This window comes from Cygnus olor, chromosome 4, assembly GCF_009769625.2.
Source record: "Cygnus olor isolate bCygOlo1 chromosome 4, bCygOlo1.pri.v2, whole genome shotgun sequence".
NCBI classification, from domain to species: Eukaryota; Metazoa; Chordata; class Aves; order Anseriformes; family Anatidae; genus Cygnus; species Cygnus olor.
The window spans coordinates 5194450-5219017 of NC_049172.1; the positions used below are offsets into that span (position 1 = coordinate 5194450).

Genomic DNA, 24568 nt, shown 5'->3' on the forward strand with positions numbered 1-24568 from the left:
ACAGGGAGGGCTAGGTGTCAAAGGCCAAGTCAAAAACAATCAGAAAGGATTGGCTTGCAAATTGCTTTCTGAACTTCTAGAAACGTTCCCTTACAGGATGTTGTCAGGAATTATTAGAGATGAAGACAGAATTTTAATTTGCTGAAGGCTGCATAAAGATGGAAAAAGGAAATGGCTGTGAAGAAGACAAATGCTATAATTGTATTTAGTTGTCACTTCTTACTCCTTGCAAATATGAGTACAGGAAAAAGTGAAATTTAAACTCAGAAATTTACATTTTTTCAGAAATTAAGGCTCTAATAAAATCGTTTCTAACTTCATAACCAGTAAAGGTGAGCTCATCTGATACTTGAGTGAGAGCAAGTGTCATACTCTAAACAACAATTTAAAATCCAGTGCTGGGGACTCGTATGTCGTTTTAATTGCTATTAAAAAAAAAAAAAAAAAAAAGTTATAATCTCCTAATATAAGAGATGATAAGAAAGATGCTAAAAAAAAATCTTCCCTGCAAGACGGAAAGAAATCCATTTGCACAAGTCCAAGGTTTGAGCTGTGGATGATGTTTCATGCTAATCTGCTCCATAGAAGATGCTCTGTGTGGTGGAACGCAGGCCCTAGGGTTAGGGCTGGCTGCTCTCGCACAGCCCGGGGAAGGACATGGGCTTGTGGCTACCCTGCCACTGGACATGGCTGCCCCATGGTGCGCCCTGTGCACCGACGCTTTGGCAGGTAATGGAAGAATTGAGAGCTGGGTTTACCCTAGTTCTGCTGGTTTTGCCCTCTGTGTCCATTACCTTTCCTTCCTTAAAATCAGGTGGTTTTGGTGCTGCGGCACAAGACAGAAGTGCCTCTGAGTGTGCGTGCTGCCTGCAGCACCTTTGTGTTTCACGAGCACTCGGATGTGTGGATGCGTGCCTGTGCCGAAGAAGTTGTGAAGGTGCAGGGAGGTGCCGTGTCCGGCAGCAGCGAGGGGCCCGTGAGTGGCTCGGTGTAACAGACACCCAGGTGATGGGGCTTGGGGGTCAGCCACCAGCTCGGGCAGGGCTTGCTCGCCAGCAGCAGGCTTTCAAGGTGCTGCAGGGCTGGTGAAATCTGGGGAGCCTGGGTAGAAGCCAGCTGGGTACCCAAGCATCTGTGGGCTGCACATGTGTGTCCGGGGCTCTGCGTGGCCCTGCAGGCCCCAGCTCCCCACCAGGCTGAGGTGGGAGCTGGGGGGGATGAGGAGGGTGCCCCCCCCCGGGCTGGGGGCGGAGGGAAGGAAAGGAGCTGTGGGTGGCTATAAAAATCCAGGGGGCAGCGAGCAGCTGCCAGAGCCCCCCATGGGTACGAGGGGAGTACTGGACAGCGTGGGCGCCTGCCTGACTCTGCCCCCAGCCCCGTGGCCCTGCTGTGGGTGGGGGCCAGCCCCAGGGGTCTGCTGCCTGCGCCGGGGTCCCCTGCCCGCCCCAAGCCCCTCGTCCCACAGCGGTCGGGCTGGAGGAGGAGGAGGAGGAGGAGAAGGAGGAGACCATGCTCTTTCGCTCCCGCTGTTTGCAGAGGCTGAGGCAAAAGACAGAAAAAAGGAGGAGGGGAATAAAAAGTAAAGAGAGGGGGAGAGAGAGAGAGTGAAAGAAAACGAAGCCCAGCTTCTGCCGGTGCTGCTCGGATTGGATCTGGTTTGAGTTTCCTCTCTGCTGGCTTGTGCGGCGAGAGAGGAGGAGAGGGGGAAGTCACTCGCTCGCTCTGCCTCTGAAGCTGGAGCAAACGTGCTGGTGGCTGCGCTGGCGGGAGCTGCCCGGGTGCAGTTGCCTCACAGCTTGTTGCTCGCTGTCACTAAAGAACTGCCTGGACTTCTCAAGAACCCGGAGGAAAAAGCCACCACGTTACAGACCCGATAGATGCCCAGTGCCTATAGACTTGACACTTTTTTTTTTTTTTTTTCCTCCTAGGGGAGTCTTTTTTTTTTTTATTGCTTTTCTCCCCTCTCTCTCAGAACAGCACTTCCCTGAGTGTGTGGCTTTGAAACTCGTTGCCTTATTAACAGCTGTGAGAGATATTTTTTCGAACCTTTTTATGCCTCTCTTTTCTTTTACTTTGCCTTAAAAAAAAAAATAAAAAAAATGAAAGAAAATGAAAAAGAAATATAATCCTTTTGGGGGGAGGGGAGATGATCATGCTGATGTGGAATAAGTGCTCCTGCTGTCTCCTCTTACTAGCCGCGGTCCTGATCGTGGAGAGCTCCCAGCTAGACAGCTCCAGCGCCAAGGTGAACTCCATCAAGTCCACCCTGATGGGGGAGGCTCCAACTCAGGCAACCAACAGATCCGCAGGCATCCACCAGGGACTGACGCTTGCTAGCAGTAAGAAGGGCAAAATGCTAGAGCAGATGAGAAAACCTCCCAAACACTATCACCGGCAAGGAGAGGTAGGACATCGCTTCATTGCTCGAGTGTCTGTCCGTCTGCGTGCTATATGCAAAGAATTGCTAGTCCCCCTCTCACGTTGCTTTCAAAGTTTTACTGTATTACATTGATTAATTTACTTCATCCGGGTTGTCTGGGACAAGGTCATCTCAAAAGAGGCATTGGGAACTTTGCAAGTGGTAGTTGGAAGGTTTAAAACCTTTAGTTTTTCTCTGTAGGATCACTAACTGATGAAAGAAAGAGTAATCTAAAGAAAATCATCTTCAGTATTTCTTTGTTTCGATCCTTCAAAGGGTTGCTGGAAGTAAAGGAAGAAATTCCTTGTTAACTCTAAGACACTGAATAAATTGAATTCGAATAGGTGAGGAAAATTTGACCATTAAGTGGACATGGTGTTTCCAGTGGCAAAAGAAATTTACTTTAAAAAATCCCTCCTAGCAAGTTAATCTCTGATGTCTTTCTCCATAGTGAGAATGAAAAGTCATGCTGTCCCAGTGGTATAGTTTAGGGCATATTCATTTGCTTAATATGACAGAAAATAAATTCCAGGTTTCTTGTCTCGAATACGTTCCCGTGGTTTTAGAAGTTTTGTGCGTTTATATCCAGATGAGATAAGCAGCGAGTAACAGCCCTGAATGTGAAGTCTGAGTGTAAGGAGAAAATAAAAGGTTATGGGAACTTTATGAAAAAGAGACCCTAACATGTTTGTGAACTACAGAGGCTTCTTTTCTCTCTAGCCTGCTTTGAAATTTGGAAGTCTGATAGGAAATGTTCTTTCATCTCTATTTGTGGTAACCAATAAAGCAGTATTTTAAGCCATCAGTCCTCCAATTCTCTATCAAGCCTCAACTTGGATGGTATGAATGTTGCTCTTGAAGGAGGTAGGCTACTTCAGAAAATATAGACTACTTACTATTGGGTATTATTAGTACCTCAAAATACAGCTGCTTTTCATAAGCGACAGTGTTAGCAGCAAGGGAGCTGCCAACATTCAGCACTAAAAAGGCAAAATACTCGGTGCCTTAAGGGTCTCTGTCTTGCCTACATTTTCCTTAAAGTAGCAGAGAAGCTGCAAATTCAAGCAATCCCCTAAATTCATTACAGTGCTTCACATCAGCTTCCTAATAATTGAATGTTATCATTTGGTTTTGTGTGCAGGCATAGTAACAGTGGTGGTAGTTTTGGGGTTTGCGTGTGAGAAATTTGTTTTTAAACTTCTCCAAGTTTTCTTTTCCCTAGCCACTCAATTGTTTTATAATTCACCCAGAATTTGGTCGCCTCTCCTTACCTCTGAGCAAAGTTTAGTAACAGATGCTGCGCTGAAGTTTCATGTTACTAAAGTACTGTGTTCTTTCTTGGTGCACATTGTAATAATTATTATGCTAAATCACTTTGAGGAAATACAGGAGCATGGTACACTTTATTGTATGTTCTCCTTGGGTTTTCTTTTGTTTTCTGTGTATTCACAACGAGTCGGCATATAGGACCCGTTTTCCCACTGAGCGTTATCTGTTCCATGAGTTTCTGTGCAGGTTGCTGTGGGGCTGTGCTGTACAGCCCCAGGCACGATAGGTACTTTTTGCCTTTTGGAGAGGTCTTGCCACCTTTCCCTATGTACAACATCCTTCTTCCCTCAGTGTGTATTCGGCACAATGATGAGGACAACTGAGTATAACTTACCAAGTTCCTGGAAAACAGGTTGCACTGCCCATGAGTGGCATTTGCAAGATTTGACCCTAGCTTGCCAATCTGAGTTGTTTGCAGTGGATTTCTAGTTGCCAGCATGAACTCACAAGTCAGAGACAAAACTGCAAGTTTCTGTAATGGTAGAAGAGTTGGCATGCATGGTAGGACATCCTGTTTGTAGCACTTGCCATGATTTCACCTGTGGGATCCTCTTTCTGCCATCCTCCCTTGAGCAAACCCCCTGAAGGATCAGAAGTCTCACCTCCTGTCAAGGGCTGTCAGTGCTGGTTCCCCTCTCTCTGTGCTGCATGGTCTTAGACCAGTGTGCACCAGGAAAATGACTCAGATTCACTAGCAATAATTGTAGATATTATTTTTGACCCTAAACCTGAAGCAAAATAGTTAACACAGAATTGCAGTAAAAAGAAGGAAAAAAGAAAGTAGTTACTTTTGTGACAAGACTTTATCTTTGGCGATGCTTCCAGTTGCAGGGTTGGTAAGCCGCTGCGTTTTTTACAGTGGTGTCACAAGTGATAATTTTTATAAGTTGCTCTCTTATTAGGTTAGTTCTTGATTTGTTAAGGTGATGGGACTTTGTGTTGAAGTTTTGTGTTGCCATTTGTCAAGAGTAGAGCTGCCTATGCTTTTCTTTCCAAAACAATCTTTTGCATTAATGGAATTTATAAAATGTCAAAAATGGAAGTACTTTTCCTATCTCAGTACCATGAAATAGTGAGTTGAGTGCCTTGTACAACTAGGAAATAATTTTATTAAGGACCAGGGACATGCAGCTTAAAGGCAAGTTAACAGAATTTTGCAAGGGCTGTTGTGACAGCTCTGAGGTGTGCATTGAGCTCTCTGCTGATACATGCAGTGGGAATCAGAGGACTCTCACCGAAACTGCTGTGAGGACCAGAGGATCATCAGCCAGCAATCTGTTTACTTATTTAGTTTGGTAGACTAACACGCCTTCAAAGTGTTTCTTTAATATGTTAATGCAACATTTTCAATTACGTTAATTTGTAGGACTAGGAGCAACTTGGGAGTCTTTAATCAGCAATAAATCAACGGATACAATAGTTCATGGCTTATCTGGAGTGTTGATGTATTTCAGCTGGTGGTTACAGTGCTTCTGCCCAGAAAAGGAAGATCCTGCGCTCCTTTGTCAGGCAAAGTTCCAGTTCAAATTAATGAAAATACTTGCGTGAGCGAAGCAAGCTGATTTGGCTTGCTGGAGGGACCAGCAGGGCAAGTGTGGGTTTTAGTAAGACTTGCATTTTTATGTCTTTCTGAGGAATATTATTTATTTTCTGTTCTTATTCCCTTTACTACCTTCGATCAGCAGAGAATGAGAAGCACTGACGTGCTAAATCGGTGAGATTTTACTGTCTTTGCTGTTCTTCACCATCACTCCTGTTTTCCCCTTTCCGCAAACTGTTAATATTTTCCAATTTTCACAGGGAATCACAAAGTGTCTACAGCCTTTGCACAGGGGAAAAATATGCCCAGAAATAGGATCGTACAGTGCATGTTGTACTGTTACTTTTCAGGGGGGTCAGCACCGTATACTGTCTGCCACCAATTTCCTTTCAAAGCTTGATTTAGAGGAGCGGCTTCCAGGAACAGCTAATATTTCAGTAGTTAGCCCCTCTAGAAAATTGTTACAGATATATCATCTCTCTAATTAAATAAAAGGCAGTGAATAGAGACATAAATAACAAGGCCAGATCAGCAACAATGGTGTGTTAATTTACTGCATGTTAGGCACAGCTTCTGCTGCGTTAGGGCAAGCTCTCCTGTGTCCTCAGGACACAATGTGAAAGAGAAATTCCCACGTGTCGCAGCTGGGATCGACGGTCACTGCCGTTCATAGGTTTCTGCGTGAAAGGCTCCGTAGCTCCTTTGATTCACTTCACCAACTTCTTGATTTCTTGCCTCTGGGTTGTAGTCCACCCTCTCCTCCGCGGCCTCCATCAGTGCTGGGGTTCGCACTCCCCCGCGCTCAGCAGCCTTCAGTGATTTGGTAGGGAGAGAGCTACCAGGCTTTCCTTCCAACCACCTTCCCTCTTCCATCCGCAGGCTCTCTGCCCTTCTGCCCTTCCCAAGTCCCAGCTAAAAGCTGTTATTTTGTCTCTTTTTCCCCAGCAAGTCATCTCTCTCGTTCCCCTTGCTGCCGAGCAGCTTGCTGGGTTTGTGCTTCCCACTGGGACCGTCCCTCCCACTTCCCCCACGTGCACAGCGGGAGCAGCAGCAGCGAAGGGGAGAAGCAGGACAGCTGGGAGGGGGGCCTGGCACGACCGTGGGGTGCCCGAGAGAGAGAGAGACCACGTTTGGAGCAGGGAGAGAGGAGCGGAAAGCTCGGGCAGGTTATAACACTGTGGAGGCATGATAGATACCAGCTAAGCCTTTGTGTTTCAAATGCACTTGGTTTAATTTTTAAAATGTAGGTTTGTTGTTGTTGTTGTTTTTTTTTACTCTATCCCAGCTTGAGCCAGGAGCCTTGAGCCCACAGAAACCAAACCGAAAGGGCATTAATCAAAATGTCTGCATTGACGCTGATCTCATACCTATCAGCGCGTGGACACGCATGTGTTTCTCAAACAGGACATAGTTACCCACAAAAACTCGCTAGAAAATGCTTGGATGATGCTTTGGAGCAAGTAAAACAGCATGAGATTTAGTAATTGACTGCAGCGCCCTGAGAATGTTACAGTAAAATGTACCAAAGACACCAAAAATGTAACCGCAATATCTTGAATAGCTAGAAACCAAGACAGTATGAATTATTTCTCCACTGGACTAAAAATAAATTAATTACAATACCTAGAAGTTACATCCAGCAACAGTTTAAAACATAAATAAATGAAAAAATAAAACAGAACCCAAAAAAGCTCAGGATTGCTAAATCTGCAGAGGTCACCAGAAAATGTATTCTTTGCTCTTTTTTTTTTCTTTTTCTTTTCTGTTAGGAATCTGGGAGACACTGGTTTACTGGCAGCAGTCTTGCTAAATAGTTGAGTGGCTTGTCTCTGGATTGCAAAAATATAGGATGCAGGGTATTATCTTCTTCCCGGGTCATGCTTGGAGTCCCCGTTACTTTGTTATTACTGTTTGACTTCTTAAAATAGGGTAAAAGCTCCTATAAAGTGGCTTTACTAGGACTCTTTCCTATTAAAGTTGCAGCAATGCCTAGAAAATGTCCAGGACCCTGATGTGCTATCGGGTGTGCAAATACTTAGGAAAAGTTAGTGTCTGTCGGAGTCTAAGGACAAGACAAAAGATGATGCATGATTACATTTTGCCCTCAGAAAAATGAGTCTGATTAACTCATTATGTTTGATTAACTGATGCTTCACAGATGCAAGTAGAGCTCAAGTTTAATTTTGATTTTAATTATCTCAACACCGGATGCGTCTTGCAAGCACTTCATATCTCATGGTTTGTCAGTTGAGCCTTGGTCCTTTTACAGTTGTACTTACAAATGCCTCACCCTGGAAATGTCATTCAGGAGGAATTTAACTCCACAAAGGAGGAGTCCCATAAAGCTCCTGCTTCTGTTTGTTTTGCATGCATGGCTTTCCTCTTCGGTTTTGTCTTTCTGGGATTTTTTTTTTTTTTTTTTAAAGTATATCCTAACAATCCTTTTTTACATATGTAAAAGCGATGATTTGGAGAACTCTGCTTCAAGGCAGAGACCTTCCCTTCCCACCTGGGCTTGCAGAAGCCCCCTGCCGGGGAGCTCCGTGGCACGGTGCCTGCGCTACAGTCCCTGGACGTTTGTGACAGATCTAAGGAGAAGAGGTTGCCGTGATCCTTCAGAACAGGGAAGAAAAACAGAAACTGCCTCTCTGCTTTTGCTCCACCGGTAATGCTCCTTGTGTATTTAGATAATAGGTTAGAAAACTGAGGTTATTTTTTAAAAAATCCTTGCATTTCGGCTGTCTTAGGTTGCATTTCTGGTATCTTTAGGTTGAAATCAAATTCTATGAGCTTTACGTTAATGAATGTGCAAGGGCTATACAAAAGCCAAGAAGATCTTTTTTTTTTTTTTTTTTTAATTAATTTTACCTAAGATCAGGTTGGCTTTGTATGTTTTAAATGACTTTTGCCTGCAAAAGTCTTTATTTTCATTAGAGAACATGTACATTCATCTCTTCTTTTTTGGTCGAGTATAGGATGTATGCTGACAATGTGTCCCCAAACCATCACTTTTCTTCAGTACAATTTTTCTGTTTTTGATGAAGGGCAGATTTATTTTCATGTAAAACTTCATGAAAACCAAGCAATTTTCAAATTGCAATGAAAACAGGTGAATTTGCAGGTCTTCCAAACTGTGGAATCCTCTGCTCTAGAAAGAGCTACAAAAGGTAAGGTAAGAAAGAGTATAAAATGATACATATGGCTGTGCTAAATGACCAAAGCACAGCAGTTTTCAAACAAAATAATGAGTTTTGTTCATTTAAGTTACAGTTTTCTTGGGATTGACTCTAACTCCATCTATGATTTATACATCTGTGTTTGCATAGAAACAGAACCTGAGTTACGAAAATAGACGGATATAAGCAGTGAGAATGTGGAGTTCAGTCATTTTGCAGCTATTTTGTTCTTACTAAAGGAAAATACTGGAATAATTCTACAAAAAAAAAAAAAAAAGAAAAAAAAAGAAAAAAAAAAGTTTAAGGGTTGTTGTTTTTTTCCCCCCTCAAAGTGCATAAGCACACGGTTCAGCCCCTTGGGACTTTCTTAAAGCTAAGCTTTGATATGATTGAATTTTCATATGCACAGTAATGAATCTTGGAGACATGCATGTTGCACATATGTACTGCAAATGGCATTGTTTTAGCATTTTTAGCAGCAAGCGAAGGTGGACTGTTATGCACATGCTCGGGAATGAGGTGTTGCTTTGCTCTGCAAGCCCTCTGCCTCATTCTCCGTGCATCATGTAAGTGTGAACCAGGCTGTGCATGCTTTTAAAAGTGTACTCGTCAGGCCAGTGAATGGGAGGACCGGGCTCCGGTCTGTGCGTTTTGGCAGCTTGCGCTGAGCGAAGCGGTGACTTGCCGTCACTGTGATCTCTTCCTTCCAAGGCTTAAATGCCGAAAATGGAGATCTCTTGAAAAGAATTGCAAACGGAATATGTTTGTGTTGTAGCAGGAAAGTTTTGTTCTTGGAATCTCATTCATAACTAGCCATTGAATCATTGAAAGTAATGCATCTTATGAGGGAAAAGCTCCTTCATTTTGCCGTTTTTCACAGAGCATGGTAGCTTTTAGTAATGATTTACTGTATGTAAACATATAGTAATTTTTTGCATACAGAAAATGGTGCATCTCTTCAGGACAGCCTGCAAAGATCCTGAAGTGAGGCATTTTGGCATAAAACAAGGTCTCTGGAAAGGCGATCGAGAATCATATGTAAAACCAGTAACAGAAATGCAAAATGTTAAGCCTGACTAATCTAGTTGGAGTTAACCTAGTTCAGTTCATTCTCACAAGCATCAGAAAGGTTCATATGGTGTCAAAAAAAAAAAGAAAAAGAAAAAGTAGTGTCAGATGTGCTACCATCTTGTATTTAACATTTTTGCTTTCGTATGACTTTCTCCCTTTCTATTTATTTATTTTTTAAACCGCAAAACTGTAGCGTTTCACAGAGGACAGCCCCAGTGCTCTGGTGGCCAGTATCAAGTATTCATGTCAACTCAGAGGGAGCCATCAAAATCTAGGTCTTGTGTTTAAGTGGGTCTTGGCTCCCATCACAAATATCTTGGGTTGTTTTCTGAAGTCACTAATGAAAGTAGCTCTAGGACTTCCTGATGCTACAAAGAAGCCTCCACCTGCTCTTACGGTGGCTAGATTTACTGGTGCTTTCCATAATTTTTTTTACCATGACTGTGTTCATGCAGAGTATAACACAAAAGTGCTTTTGCTTATATGGTCCCTCTTCAGGGTGAGTTCTTACAGAGCATAGATTTTAAAGGAGGAAAACCTCTGTCCAACATGACATAGAACTGCAAGCAGGAGCTTTGGGCTCGGCAGACAGTTTGTGTCCTGAGCAGCAGCTGGGTAAAAAAATGGCTAAATGGGATTTCTGTTGGCCTTAGCTGGCAGGGTTAGCACAGGTCCGGGCTGCAGAACTTGCTGTGTTTCTGTCTCTTCTCTTGTGGCTTGAGAGCAAAAGAGCGGAGCCTGCCTCCCTTCCAGTTCGTGGTGAACTTGCTTGGGAGATGCTCCTCTCTTCCATGATAAAAAAGAAAATTTTGTGTATCTCTCTGTAGGGGGGCATTAGGTTGTCCAGCACACAGCGACTGAGCTGTAAACCTCCCACTTCTCCTGGGTAGGAGGAGGGCTGGGTGGGGACTTCTTTCCTGTTCACACCAGGTCTCCCATGACGTTTTTTAGGAGGGATGGAGGGGAACAGGAGCTGATAAATGAGCATCTCCTCGTTTAGGGGTGGAGAGGACGATGGCATTCCTTACCGAAGAAAGAGTTACAGATTGTGATTAGATTATTAATATACAGCTTTCATGTGTAGATGGAGGGTATGGTGAAAAACATGAGGGATAATAATAATTGAAGAAGCAGGAAGGTGGTGAAAAAAGCTGCTACCATCCTGGGTTTGCATCAGTGAACAGGGTGTCCATCTGACAGACTAGAGAAGGCTGGTGTGTTACCTGATGATAAATTTGTGAGTGTTTATAAACAGCCTGGCATCGTTCTTCTTCTCTTTGTGGGGAGATCACCTCATTAATGGCCTGGGATGATGGGAACCATCAAGTAAATGTGAAGACATCAGTTGTTTCATGCATTTAGCATAGCCTGAAAGTTTTACCAGATTTGTCATCCTGAGATTTCAGTCCAGTTTCATTCTGAAAGTTCAGTTTCATCCACTCAGGTAGCAATAATGACACCACCTAAGCCACAGAACTGACCATGCGCCATAAAGTGTGAGCTAAACACTACGGGGTTGCTCAGTGTGACTGGAAGTTGTTCCTCCAAACCCTTTCAGTCCCTGTTACTCCCAACAAAGCTAAATTTGCTGTATATATTATTCAAACAAAGCAGTTCAGTCAGTTTCTGTGGCAGGAAGAGTGAGGAAGTGTGGGTCAGTGCTGCAGAAGGGAAATCTTGGAAGCCATGGGAGGACTGGGAAACGAGGAGATCATATCCTTTGTCCACACCTTCTCTGTGGTGGGGCCAAGTGTTAATGCTGCTGCCTGTGTCTTCTCAGGGGCAATGAGGAAAAATGTCTATCAAAAGTTAGGCTTAGAAGTCTGTATTTGGTGGAGAGGCTAAACTGCTCAGCTGCATAAAACGTTCTTGTAATTGTTTGAATAAATACAGGGTTTTTAAAAAGCTCTTCAGGAATGCTTGTAAACTTCTGTGCTTGGTTTTGTCCCCACTGCTATCTTCCAGACACCCCACTCCTTGCGAAGGAAATGGTTTTTTAACAAGAAGAATCCTCTGGAAATTGCTTTCCAAGAGGGTCCTTGCCACAGCAGCTGCAACAAATTGCAACTGAACTTCACTCTCAGTTGTTTTTTATTGCTAAAAGGATAAGTGACCAAGTGAATACTTGTATTATAGCTTTGAGAGAATTTATTAAGTATCAAATTGTAGTGTGTGGTGTTGTCTAACCAGAAGATTAAGCTTTTCTCTGTGGAGGGAAATTTCTCTCAGACTTCGTACCAGTGCTTAAGCTAAAAGGGACTGGGAAAGCCTCGCAGATCCCAAACCATCCTGTGGTTAGGCCGACTTGGGGTTTTCCTTCCTCTGAGACCTCGGCTCTGAAGCCGGGGCAGCGGGAGCAGAACGTAACCTCCATGAGGCAGCCGAAAAGAGAAGTCATGGCATGGAAGTCTGATGCGTGCCGATCTGCTCCACACTGTGTAAACAAGTCTCCAGGGGGCATTTTCTGAGCAAGCTGTTTTTGAGTAGCAGCATAGCTGTAGCATAGCTCAGATTATGTTAATTGGGAAGCATTGTTGGCACGATTTTCCAAATAAGCAACACGGAGTCCAGGGAGCTCAAGGAAGGATGGAGCAAGACCTTGGGATGATGCAGGCTTCTTCCGTGCGTCTTTGAGCCTGATCAGAGGTCACAGGTCTGCTCGCCTTCCCCACGGCTTCTCAGCTCCCACTCCTTCAGTTCTCCTTCTCGGCCAGGATAAGGATGACTCCATTCCTTCATTTCTCTAGGGAATTGATTTGAATGGGAAAGAAGGTGCCTCTTCTGTTTTGTGGGGAAAAAAAAGAGGTTCTACTTCTTGGTATGGCATACACATATAAAATATACTAAGTTGTGCAAATTTTGTAAGGATTTCAGATGCAGGAACTCAGGCTTTCTTAGCCTATATGTTTGTCTATATGCATATGAAAATCTTGGTATAAGTACTGTCTAAACAGCAGTGGTAGACAAAAATCACAAGTTGAAAGGCAATATTATTATTGTTAGTGAATGTGCAAGAGTGGATTTTGTCTTTGGATTTCACTTGAAGTGTAGGGTGATCAACTAGCAGGAGTGCTGAAACTTTGGGCATTTGGAACAATGAATTTGAAAGTCAAAAGTTTCAGGATTAGCTTTTCCCCACTTCCCTTCCTGACTTTTCCAAACTGGGAAGCATGATTTTGAATGAATTGAAGTCTGGATAGCTTCGTTAAAAAACATTTGTAGAAAGTTTAAAGACTTTAATGCATGGAGATACTTGACAGGCAGATGTTCATTTGAAATGCAAGTGGGGATTTCTGTTATTTCTGCACTTCAATGAACTCAGGTTACGGAGAGTTTAAATACCAGAGTGCCAAACCAAGGACACCCCTAATACCTTGAAAAACAGATTTCTAAGGAGCTTCATGGGTCAGGTTCCCTCCTTCCCAGGCACGCTGGCCTTACTGTCGCTGCTGTAGGTTTGGGTTTGGTTCTGCTTATCACAGTTGCAAGGACGGTGCCTTTTCTTGAACACTGTCCTCTTAAGTTATCAGCACAGGATAGATAAGAGAGCCTTTATTACAGGCACACATGTGCATCGCAGGTGTGAAGGGAACTCTTAAACTGTTTATGAGCACACAAAGCCCCACGAACAAAGAGGGCAGAAAAGAATGTTGTCATTTTAAGGAAAAATATGTTTTAAGGCCCTGTTAAAAATAAAGCCAAAAAGGAATAGCAAATGGGCTGCAGATTGCCTGTGTAACGGGGATTAGCACTGTGAAAATCTTTCATTTTTCAGAACAGGCATGTACCACAGACAGGACAGGCTAGCCGAGATACCATTCAGCACTGGAGGGGGTATCCACTTCCAGGTTCTTGTCTCAGTGAGTTACCCTCAGAATCCTCCTTCGATAGGACCAAACAGATGAAGAGCAAGATAACGCTGTCTTGGCTTTGTTGTAAAGGTTTTAGATAAATAGAAGCCAGAGTGTTCATTGTACGAGCAGGTACGATGGCAGTGTGTGAGTTCCAGGTCTGGGATGTGGTGTCACTCTTGACTTCAGTGGGACTGAAGTGGTTTCTCACCCACGATGCTCTGCAGCCTATTTTACAGCTGAAGGGCCAGAACAGATGGGTCAAGGTTGGGGAAAAGGAGACCAGACTGCTTATCCTCTGTAACAGCCACACGATGGTACCTTCAATCATTCAGGAATAGCTTTCAGGTCCACTGAGGGGTGCGTCCGCAGCGGTGACAGTTCAGTACCCAAAGAAGTGGTGTAACTCACTTCCCTCCAGCACCGTTTCCCAGCAGATGCACCAAAAAAATGTGGCCACAGAAAGAAGCTCACACTGCCCATAAATGCCATGTGAATACTCCTAACTCTGCAAAATGTGCCGTCTGACCCAAGAGGTGAAACACACTTAAGTGTAGAAAGCTACCTCAGAGGTTAGTCCCCAGTTTACAGATGGGATGAATCTCAAGGGTGTTTGTGTACCTAACATCTCTGAGTGTTTCCAGTGGGAATTAGGTTGTGGGGGCCTTCAGGGAGAGGGGTTGTGGCCACTTCTAGGCAGTAGAGAAATTCAGCTCAGAGGAAATCGTTAGGTTGAGACTCCCTCACTGCAAAGTATGCTCATGGAGAAGCACTCTTGTCTTTCATCACCTATGTAAGATGGTCAGAATTTGGTCATTAGAGTACTTTGTTATAATAATTACCACACAAAAAGTTAAGTAAGAATAATTTACGTTATTCCCTCAACAATGAAATAATGATATGAAATATTAGTGAAGGATCTGTATCTAATGTACCAGACGTGGTTCATCTGGCCATTCTGTATGGACTGTAGTCTCCATCCAGAGTAACTCTTTTCTGAAGGCAGCGTGATTTTTATTTTTTGGTGTAAAACCGGACAAGGATGCAGAGATGTTGCAAGCAGAGCTGTAGCTTTTCTCTTTAATGAGCCTCTTCCTGACCCACCCTATGTAAAGCAGTTGACACATCATGTGTTGTGCAGCTGGGACAGCTACCCTGGCACATGTATCTGACACATGAACGTCTTGACTTCGGCCTTTTGGAAGCACCGGACCCATGCTGTTCTCCAGAGATGTGTCTAAGCCATTTCCCAGATACCATGGATGTAGCGGTGGTAAGAGCAAAAGCTGATGTGCAATTCACTAATTCAGATTTAGCTGATTCTGTGAAAACAGATTGCACAACAGAATCTAACACTTAGTTTCTGGATTTGATTTCCTCTCTTTCCCTGGTTTGACCTCCAGTGCTCCTTCTGGCTGTATTGTATTCTGTACTGGTCAGTATTTGGGTCTCAATTTCTGCGTGTGTGTTTTTGTTGTTTCTTCTTCTTTTTTCTTTTTTCTTTTTTTTTTTTTTCTTCCCCTGACATGCAAGTCTTTTGAGATGTAGCACTTTGAATTTGAGCTTTACCCATAGACCGGTTTCTAGAGGAGCTGAAGGCTGCTTAGGTGGTGCAGGGCTGAAATTCAGCTGGGACGAGCCATGCTGCTGAAATGGCTCGAGCAGACAAGACCAGCCAGGAATGCAGTTCGTGCACTGCCAGTAGTCCAACACGTGTCTGTATTACCGCAGGATCAGGAGCTCGGCTGCTCCTGGGGCTGCTGACTTCACTGGAAGTCTTCGTGCTTGTATGCTGGGAAAACTTAGCAAAGTTTCACACTGCTTTTACTTTTGATCCCCTCCTGTCCAAAATGACCCCATTGGCAGGAAATTAATTTAAACGGTAGCTGCGAGAAGACATTTTGTGAACATTTGCTTCTTCTAAAGTTTATTTTCACAGTATGTTTCACCTGAATATTTCCAGAACAAAAAACCTCAAATGCTCTGCTGTCCTGATAACATGTGTGAGGCTGAGGCTTCCCTCTTCCTTCCAGCCTGCCTCACAAAATGCTCTCTTAATACTCAGCCTTAATCATATTTGTAAAGATAACATTAAGGTTAATGTTTCAAAATAGCACTCTTTTACAAGGCTTAATGACAGATCAAAATCAAATGATGCTGTTTCTGGCAAGCAGTTTGCCACTGCTCTTCAAGTTGTTGTGTGACCGGAGCTACAGCTGAAGTACAGAAGCTTTAAAGAAACTGAGTTGCCAGGAGAGAACCCATTTCAGACCTGATTAGAATAACTAATAACTGATCAGGATACAGGAAGAAATAAGCAGGACTAAATGGCCAGCTTTCACAATCCAGGGAGGATGTAAGTGAAATTTTACACAAATCTTTTAGAGATTGGTGCTGCTCAACATATTGGAAAATTATCTGGAAAACAGTGGATTAGTGAGGCACATAAGTTTTTGATGAAATATATTCAGAACAATAAGAACGTAAATGCTCCACAAAGAGTTGCAGTAAAATCCAGTATACTGAGCATCTGGGAAATAAAACCCATTCCATTTCTGTAGGTATAACAATGTACACAATGTAATGTGACCACAGTTAGACATGCAAAGCGATAACTTCTAAATTAGAGTCAGTCAGTTAATGCTGAGGTAGCAGCAAGGGGAGACAGGTGGAAGCCAAGCAGAATAACAGGAAGTGAGAACAAAACAAGCACATTTTTATACTACTTTTAAGCTTGCTGTGCTGCTCTTCTTGAGAAACTGCATGCATTTTTGTAAAAAAATAAAAATAAAATTTTATATATATATATATATAAAGCAGCTTGGGTTGGATGAGGGAGGAGGACAGCAGGGGTAATCAGAGCAGAAGAACTGCTTCAACACAGGAGATGTTAAATGGGGCACATCACCCAGTTTGGGAAAGAGATGCCCATGGGAGAACAGGACAGAAAGACGGAAAATAATGAATGGCATGGAAAAGGGCGAGCGGGGAGCTATCACTAAGTATTTTTCCTAGAAGAACCAAGAGCGGATGGTGTGCACTTATCAGAGAGCCAGGAACTACTATTTCATATGGTATAGCTTGTCGCCCCGTGATGCTGTGGGAGCCATATGGAACTGCTCAGAGATGAGACAAACACGGAGAAGAGGGATTGCACTGGTAGGTACTAAACACAATAGTAAATTACCAGTAATTTATTATTAATATTAATGTCATAAATTAGTATCAATATGTTATTGATATCATTAATAACCCAGCCTGTTACCTCAATTTATCAAGAAGCTTAGGCATATCTGGTTCAATGTAAGCATTCATGTTGTCTTACTCACCAAATTTAAGATGCGTGTATATAAATATTAGTTAGGCAAATATTTAAATACTCTGTCCAGGAGTGTCCACTGAAATCAGTGTGAATACTCCCACAAACTTCAGTGTGGGTTTGTTACCCAGAGAGACTTCTAGACTACGCATTAATATTCCAGAGAGATCACTGCAGTGAATGGAAAACATGACTGTAATGAAAAGGAAATGGAAAAACGAAGCAGTAGACAAAGAGGCTTAGGATAGATTTACAAAGTATGTAGCGCACACAAGTGGGGGTAGACATTTCAAACAATTTTGCTACCATTTGGTCAGCTAAAGGAAGTAAATACTTTCAGAAAGGGTTCAGATTTTCAAACCATTCATCACTCAGAATGAACGTTTTTGTTTGGGGGGGGGGGGAGAGTCATTTGGTTGCAGGGGCTTTCCTTTGTTACTTCCTCAAGCTCTTTTGTGCTTGTGAGTAAATTCTTTCCTCCCAGATTATCATTATACATAGGGCTGAGTATCTTCATATTTTATAGAAACTTCATAAACACATCCTGTAATTTTGTGGGGAGCCTCTGTGGCAAATTCTTTGTAACTCAATGAATTTAGTTACATTTGCCTTCAGAATCAATCTTTGTTTTTCTGCTCAGATCTCTGAAGGCAGAGTTCACCATAGATAAGGTCAACAAACCATAGATAAGGTCAGCAAACTTGGTCTCAACAGCAGAGTATCACTTCCTTGTGAGTTCATAGCAAAGGCTCCATCTACAGATAGATACAGGCAGCTGAGAACAAAGAACAGCTCAACAGAACAAAGAGCAACTCAAGATGGCAGTCAGCCCAAGAATCTCCCACTTTATCTTTCAGATCCGTGTCACCAGAAATTGTAGGGAGCCTAACTAAAAGTCACTGTGTTATAAGTGCTGGGGTGGTGGGGTTGTCTTTCCTCACTGTGATGCTGATGTCACCAGATGTCCATCTGCATCACACAAAGGTGGTAATTCGCACAGCCTGAAAATACTGTGTTATACACGCAGTATGTGATTTTTAATAGATGCGACCCAGTCCAGTCTGCTCTCTTCTTTAAAGCAGACATGAAAAGGAACTTGCTATCCTGAGTTTGGCTACTTTGATTTTAACACTTTTTTTTTTTTTTTAAAGAAAATCCCAGCTAATGGTGTATATGTTTATTCTGCCGGTTTTGTGCATACGTACTATATTGGTTATCTGAGCACGCTGTTTATAATGGGCATGTGATATAGTATTTACAAGGGCCACAAGTGCTTGGCTGGTTGCTTGTTTGTTGTTGTTTTGATTGGGTTGTTTTTGTTTTTTCTTCTGGCTAACATGGGGCTGTCAGTTCCCTTTTACAGTTTTAGGTATGCTGGCTGATTTTTCAAATTGAGATTCCAGTAATGATTACATGTTGTAGATGGAAGGCACTAGGTGCTTAATCACTTTTGAAAATCATCCCACCTATTTAGATGTCATAGACATCTAGAAAATGAGATATAAGAGGAGTGGCTGAAGGAACTTGGGCTAAGGGGAGACCTCACCACTCTCTACAACTACCTGAGAGGAGTGAGGAGGGTGTCGGTCTCTTCTTGGGTGACAAGTGAGAGGACGCGAGGCAACAGCCTCAAGTTGCACTGGGGATGTTTTGACTGGATATCGGGCAGAGTTTCTTCATGGAAAGCGTGGTTGGGCATTGGAAAAGGCTGCCCAGGGAAGTGGTGGAGCCTCTATCCCTGGGGGTATTTAAGAGATGCGTGGACGCGGCACTTACGGACACGGTTTAGTGGTGGACTTGTCGTGTTAGGGTTGAACCTGATGATCTTAAAAGTCTTTTCCAACCTAAATGATTCTATGGTCCTATGTCTACAGACAACCCAACCCATCTGTTCCAGTCCATTGTCTGTGTCACTTCTCATGTCAGCATTTTCAAAAACTAATTGAAAACTCCGAATTCTTCCCATAGGACAGTGGTATTATGCCTTTGCAAGATGGTATATTTAAAAGCAAAGAAATGTTGTTAAATAATTATTTATTTAACATCTTATTTAAGTCTCTTCTTGGGATTCAGTAAGGCTTCATACAGTAGTTAAAATAATTTCTTATAGCTTCCAAAGTGTTGCAACATCTGCAAAGCATTGCATTACCAGTATTAGAAGGTACATATGCAGAAGTTCAACTGCAATAAAAGAACCGACTCATTCAAACAATTCTAGGTGCACAAAGCATTGGAGAAACAGCAGGGGTTACCTTCCCAGAAGGTCTGCTGTTTTGTGGGTGCAAATGAAACTGAATGCTGTGAAACTTGCTCCAGGAGCTGCATTCAATTGATAACCACCTCATTCAAAAGCACAAAGGACCACTTAATTGGCCCATGAGGGGAAGCCTATCTTTTTAAGTCTACTGCTTGGTCTACTGAGTCATCAGTTATACTAAACTTTTATGGGGTTGATTCCAAAATCTCATCACTGTATGCCATCTGAAATTCCCCGGTATGTGGAAATGCTCTTTTCTGAAATAAATTCATATTTTTAGGAACGCAAAATATTTGGAAGATGATAACTTAGATGACCAATCCAAACATTTACACAGTGGTAATCGGGGTATTTTCCGAGAAGAAAGACACAGATGAAATTAATACAGAATGGTGTTACATGTCATAAAGTATAATAGGAAGCACAGTGGTTGAAAATGATACTGTTTAAATAAACAGCTTTTCTAAATTTGCCTTGGAAATATTTGTTTTTAAAAGATACATATCTAATATATTCTACTTTTGGAACTCTACTTTTTGACAAAATATTCTGGTTCCAGTATTCCTGGAAATATCAGAACTTAGTGCATTTAATTCTTAAGAGGAAACAAAAAAAAAGTAATGGAAAGAGCAAGACTCCTTTGAGACTGGTCCATTTTCCCATAGAAAATATTGGGATAAAAAGCTTCTTTTTTCTTTTTAATCCTACAATGAAAAAAATGTGCAGTACAAAAAAATTTTTTATGGATTCTAAGCAGAAGCCTTCTTCTACACCACAATTTATCATAGATAGGAAAAGTATTTGCTTTGGGAACCTGTATTTGCTCTTTTATCAGCAGGTTACTGCTGCATTCATCCTTCGCAGCTTTCATGCTGGTGTGTTTAGTTCTCTCTCATCCATCTCTTTGTGATGTTACATTTTTCAGTTTTGTAAACTCCTCAGCGTATAGAAATCTAAGTTCCCAGGACTCTGAATTAGACTGGAACTCAATTCATCTGACAGACATTGGAAGACAGGGCTGCAATTCCCAGTTCATTTCAATATGTAACAACCATTTAACCTCCTGCCTGTACTTCTGCTTGCTGACAAGGTGCTTTTTAGGCAGTACATGTCAGTCAACCTTCAGATCAGAAGCATGTGGTGCCCCTCCAGCAGGCAAACATTTTCCACCAACGTTTTGAAGAGAAAAAAAAATCTAAATAAATAATTTCCAAGGTTGAAAAGAGCCTATTCACCAAACACTGGTAAAGCAATTCCACAGTAAAAATAAATGTTCAGCAAAGTGATCTTTCATTTGAAAATTGGATCCAGATTTTACAAACTGAGAGGGGTGAACAACTGCGTCAAATGCAGGGCAATGCAGTTTGTCTACAAAGTGTGCTGCCACAAAGTACTCATGCTCTGCTTATGGAGAAATGCAACCTGGCTAAAAGTAATCACTTTGTTTATCAGCAAATTGTTGAAATCACCGTACCATGAACTCTATCCCTTATGTAATATGTATATTCCTGTATATGCACCATCTCCCAGCTAGTTCAGAATAATACAACTCACTAGAGATTCATTTGGCAACACATGGTTTTGAAAATGAAGAGTTCTGTTCTTTGAAAAAAGCTGGTAAAATCATTGTGCTTGGAAGGCTACAAAAATTGATCACAAAGGGAGATCCATGGAAATCAATCAATTCCCTGTTTATCTTTTGCTCTAACATAGTTGTTACATGGTAGAATTCATCACTATTGCCTCACACACATTTAAAAAATTAATCTTCAGCAATGCAATATTTATAAGTTTGTGATATTTATAAGAGCTAAATCCAAAATCTTTGTGCTCCAGGCTAAGGGGAATTTATGCTGCAATTGACTTAGAAAGTGATCGGTCAGGCTGTGGAAAAAAGATTTTCAGAAAGTGACTAAAGTATTTCTAGCTTTAAAATCTTCTAAGAATTTAGCCAAGGACTTAATTTTAGCAATGGTATAGAAAGGAGAACGTCTGTCTTTTCCACTGGAATAGCTTTTTTTTTTTAATACATTACATCTGACAAAACTTTATGGTCATATACATATATATGCAATATATACTATTTACAGTCTATGGATTAAGCAGGAAGGTTATAAGTTACTTTCTAGTTCTTACCAATTCTCTGATGTTATTAGAGGTTCTGCAATCTCTAGTGCCAGGAAAAGGAAAGCTCATAAAAGGACATATTTTTTGGAAGCTTGATAAAGACAGGAAACCTTTGGATTTTGTTACGAGTAAAAAAAAAAAAAAAAAAAATCCTTCCAGAAATTAGATCTCTTCAAACCTAAATTATTCATGATTCTAAACATCAGTATTCAGTCTTATTCACTGATCAAAGAATAGCAATTTTTTTAAACACCGTTAGATAAGAAGATAAGTTTGAAGTTTGGAATTCAAGTAAAATTATTCTGAATCATGTTTCTTGAAAAATGGCGTAACCTGCTTTCATGTGAATTGTTTCCCAATGTCTAAATTTAGTCAGTTCACCAAATAGGATGAGGATGATTTCATCTTCTGGAGATTAAACCTTTCCTGGGATCAAGCTGTGCACTTTTGCTGGTTCAGTCATCACCAGTAATAATAATTCTGCAATTGTCTTTTTGGTCAAGAATGTTGCTGGTGCTGCACATGCCAGAAGTGTTTTCAGTTACTGTAGCTGGATGCAGGTTCTCAGGAGTGCTAAGTGTGCGAAATGTTTACTGTATTAAGAAAATTCAGAACCCTGCTGATTCTGGATAGATCTGATGGGACAGTTTAACACAGCCCCTTACATCAGCAGCCTGATTTCAGGTAGAAAGGCTAATTAAGACTTCGAGGTTTCATACCTCCAAATTAGTGTTTCTTAGGTTAAAAACAAAACAAACAAAATTGGTGATAACAGTTTTGTTTACACAAACAGTTTAAAGAGAAAAGCTTTGTTGTTAGCATGATGTCAAGCGGGAAAAAATATTTGCCCTTCTTTTTCCCCTAATACCTTTGTCTTTGGCCATCTCTCCCTGCTTTGTGGACTGGGCTTGTCTTGCTTCTATAAGGTGGTTTTCCTGTTATCGTGTCTTCAAAGCAGTGGGCACCTTGTCATTTTCTTCTGTTACAGCCATAGGCTTCATGAGGAGAACCACATACATGAGTCTCTTTGGAGAAAGGTGATTCTCTCTGCATTAGGACTTGGAGGAAAAACAGGAGTAGTAAAAGAATTTCCTGAGCACTGTTGAATTGGAATGTGATTCCTGTAGAATTGCAGCTTATCATGCGGCCTTTTTAGAGGAAAGCTAACTCAGGTGAGAACAAAGATAGCAAAAATACACATGCTCCAGCCCCAAACCTGCTGAAGTTAGCCTAGCTTCAAATGATTGCAACTTGCAGGGACTGCTTTGACTTTGACTAAGGTGTCCCAAAAGAAATAACTACAGTAATAATTAATGTAACATTGCCATCATATCGCTACGCAAGAAGTACAGTCTGACTACTTGGTGTAATTTGACACATGCCTGTGGAAATCAGTGGGTGATTGCCAATTGCCACCAACAAAAAATCTGGCCCTGCAAATATCTTCTTTTAACTTCTGTCATTCCCAAACTGTAATGCCGCAGAACAAACCTGTATTAAGTGCTCCCTCATGCAAGTGTGTATCTTGGCAGATCTAGTGCAAAACAGTAGTTGGGGATATCAGCCAGCCTTCAATGGCTCCTTCTAGAAAGTTGTATGTCTGTTGAACTTGCCATGCCAAACGCGCATTGTCTTTGTCCTACTCCTTGGCTTTGGTGCCAAATTTTAAACCATGGCTATAATGCTTGTTTGCTTGTTTAGCTCCTTCTAGCTGGTGTTGTTTCTGACTCATGCTCATCATGAGAACGCATTGGAAAACACAGTCGTCAGTTGTATGGAATTATTTCTCAACATCTTCCCATTTGGTAAGACAAGGATGGGATTGATAAAACAAAGAAATGTCCATTCGTCACGCGGTGTCGTGACCCACAGGGTGAATTTGTGCGGTGTGACATCAGTAGGTTTTCAAACTAAATCAAGGAGATATTTGTCAACACAGCTGTTTTTGTGATACTGAGAAAAGGATAAATAAGTGTAAAGGAACAGGTTTTTAATATTCTTCTAGGAGAATCTAAATCCCATATTTTCCAACAACGTGAATGCGGCTCCATTTGAATGCTAAACCAGAAAGGTTTATAGTGCATATGGTACCTATTTGAATTTTTTAAATGTCTAATTTCTGCTGTGGAAATGGAGGCCAGGTTGAGTTATTTATTGTGGGATGCAGAAGGAAATCACGACCCTTTGCAGGGACACGTTAGGATCCCTGTGCCATTCAGCCAGTTTTCTCCTGTCACACCTACTTAAATTTTCAAAAAGACGCTTTAATGTATTGAGTGTGCTCTGGATCATACTAGTTCCTGAGCACTTATGACAGCTTTCAGAGATTGCTGGTGGCTCCCAGTAGATTGTAATTCTAGAAACAGGAGCCTGATGCTAAGCATCACCACCTGTTCCCCATTATTTTCCTTCAGAAGAAAACAATGCAAGGATAAGATTACATACTAATGGAACCCATTTTCACTAAATAGGTACATTTGGTCACATGTAATTTGGTGGCCCATAAAAGAAAAAAAAGAAAATAGTAAGCTGTTTTCAAAAGAGAGAAGCAAATAAAATTTAAATGAAGAGTTTCCTAACTACGTTAACCAAACCCAGTTCTCACATGGCAGGTATGCCAATATGCGGTATGTAAGTACATACAGATCCCTTGTTGGAATAGCTGTGTTTTCAATTTGATTTGTTGACATACCCTTAAAGACTTTGGACCTCATTCAGCTCTTTGTAAATCCACTACAGAGCTAGATTTGAACCCTTCTGGCATTTACACTGGAATTCCTATTCCCACTTTGCTTAGGACAATGCAGGTCTTGTCTGAAACTGAGGTTCCTCAGCTGCCTCTCAATAGACAGAAATTGTAAATGTAAATAATATTATCAGAATGATACTTGCAAATGATGTAGGTTTGTCATATTTTGTTGTTATTTGCCATATACCAGTATGGTCCCATGTTATCTCTCTGCTGTATGCTCATGTCATGTATGTATAAGGAAAGAATTTTAAATATGAAATCATCAGCCTAGCTGTGTATAGGCTTTAGCATGTGCATGGCATAGGTGGTACAGTTTTCAAGCATGAAATCATATGTATGTCTCCCTCCCTTGAAATCCTGAATGTGGTAGCTTTAATACGGAGCCTGTGACACACTGACTCGTGTTAAATAGGATTTTCTAGGAGAAACTCTTCCCTTGAAGTCACCAGCCCTTGTTGTGGATGCAAACCAGTCTCTAAACAGTATCTGAATCTCATTCTTAGCACTTTTTGTTGTTGTTTTTCCTTTTGCTGATATGATATTCCTAAAGCTGTTATAGAAAAGCAGATTAAAAAAAATGTTTTTTCTTGCTTGTGTTGCTTGGTGATTCTCTTCTGAGAATCCACATCAGACAGTTGGTAGGTAGCCTTTCAGTGGTACTGCTTCTTGCAAACTCTTGGGTAAGGTTAAATGTTCAAAAGCGGTTAAAAAGTTTTCTGTGTGTTAA

At 41.6% G+C, this 24568-nt stretch overlaps 1 protein-coding gene across 2 annotated transcripts in view; it reads left to right on the plus strand.

Moving 5' to 3' along the window:
* The first annotated feature begins 1314 nt into the window (after positions 1 to 1314).
* The window catches only part of DKK2 (dickkopf WNT signaling pathway inhibitor 2), a 46390-nt gene continuing 23136 nt past the window's right edge, over positions 1315 to 24568 (plus strand). Inside the window, exons 1-2 of one of the 2 annotated variants that reach the window (XM_040554753.1) lie at positions 1439 to 2025; positions 2196 to 2404. In XM_040554753.1, the coding sequence (XP_040410687.1) occupies positions 2270 to 2404 (135 nt within the window). In that variant the 5' untranslated portion in view covers positions 1439 to 2025; positions 2196 to 2269. Of the gene's footprint in view, positions 2405 to 24568 lie in introns of both variants that reach the window. The other variant, XM_040554752.1, reaches the window with a different exon arrangement.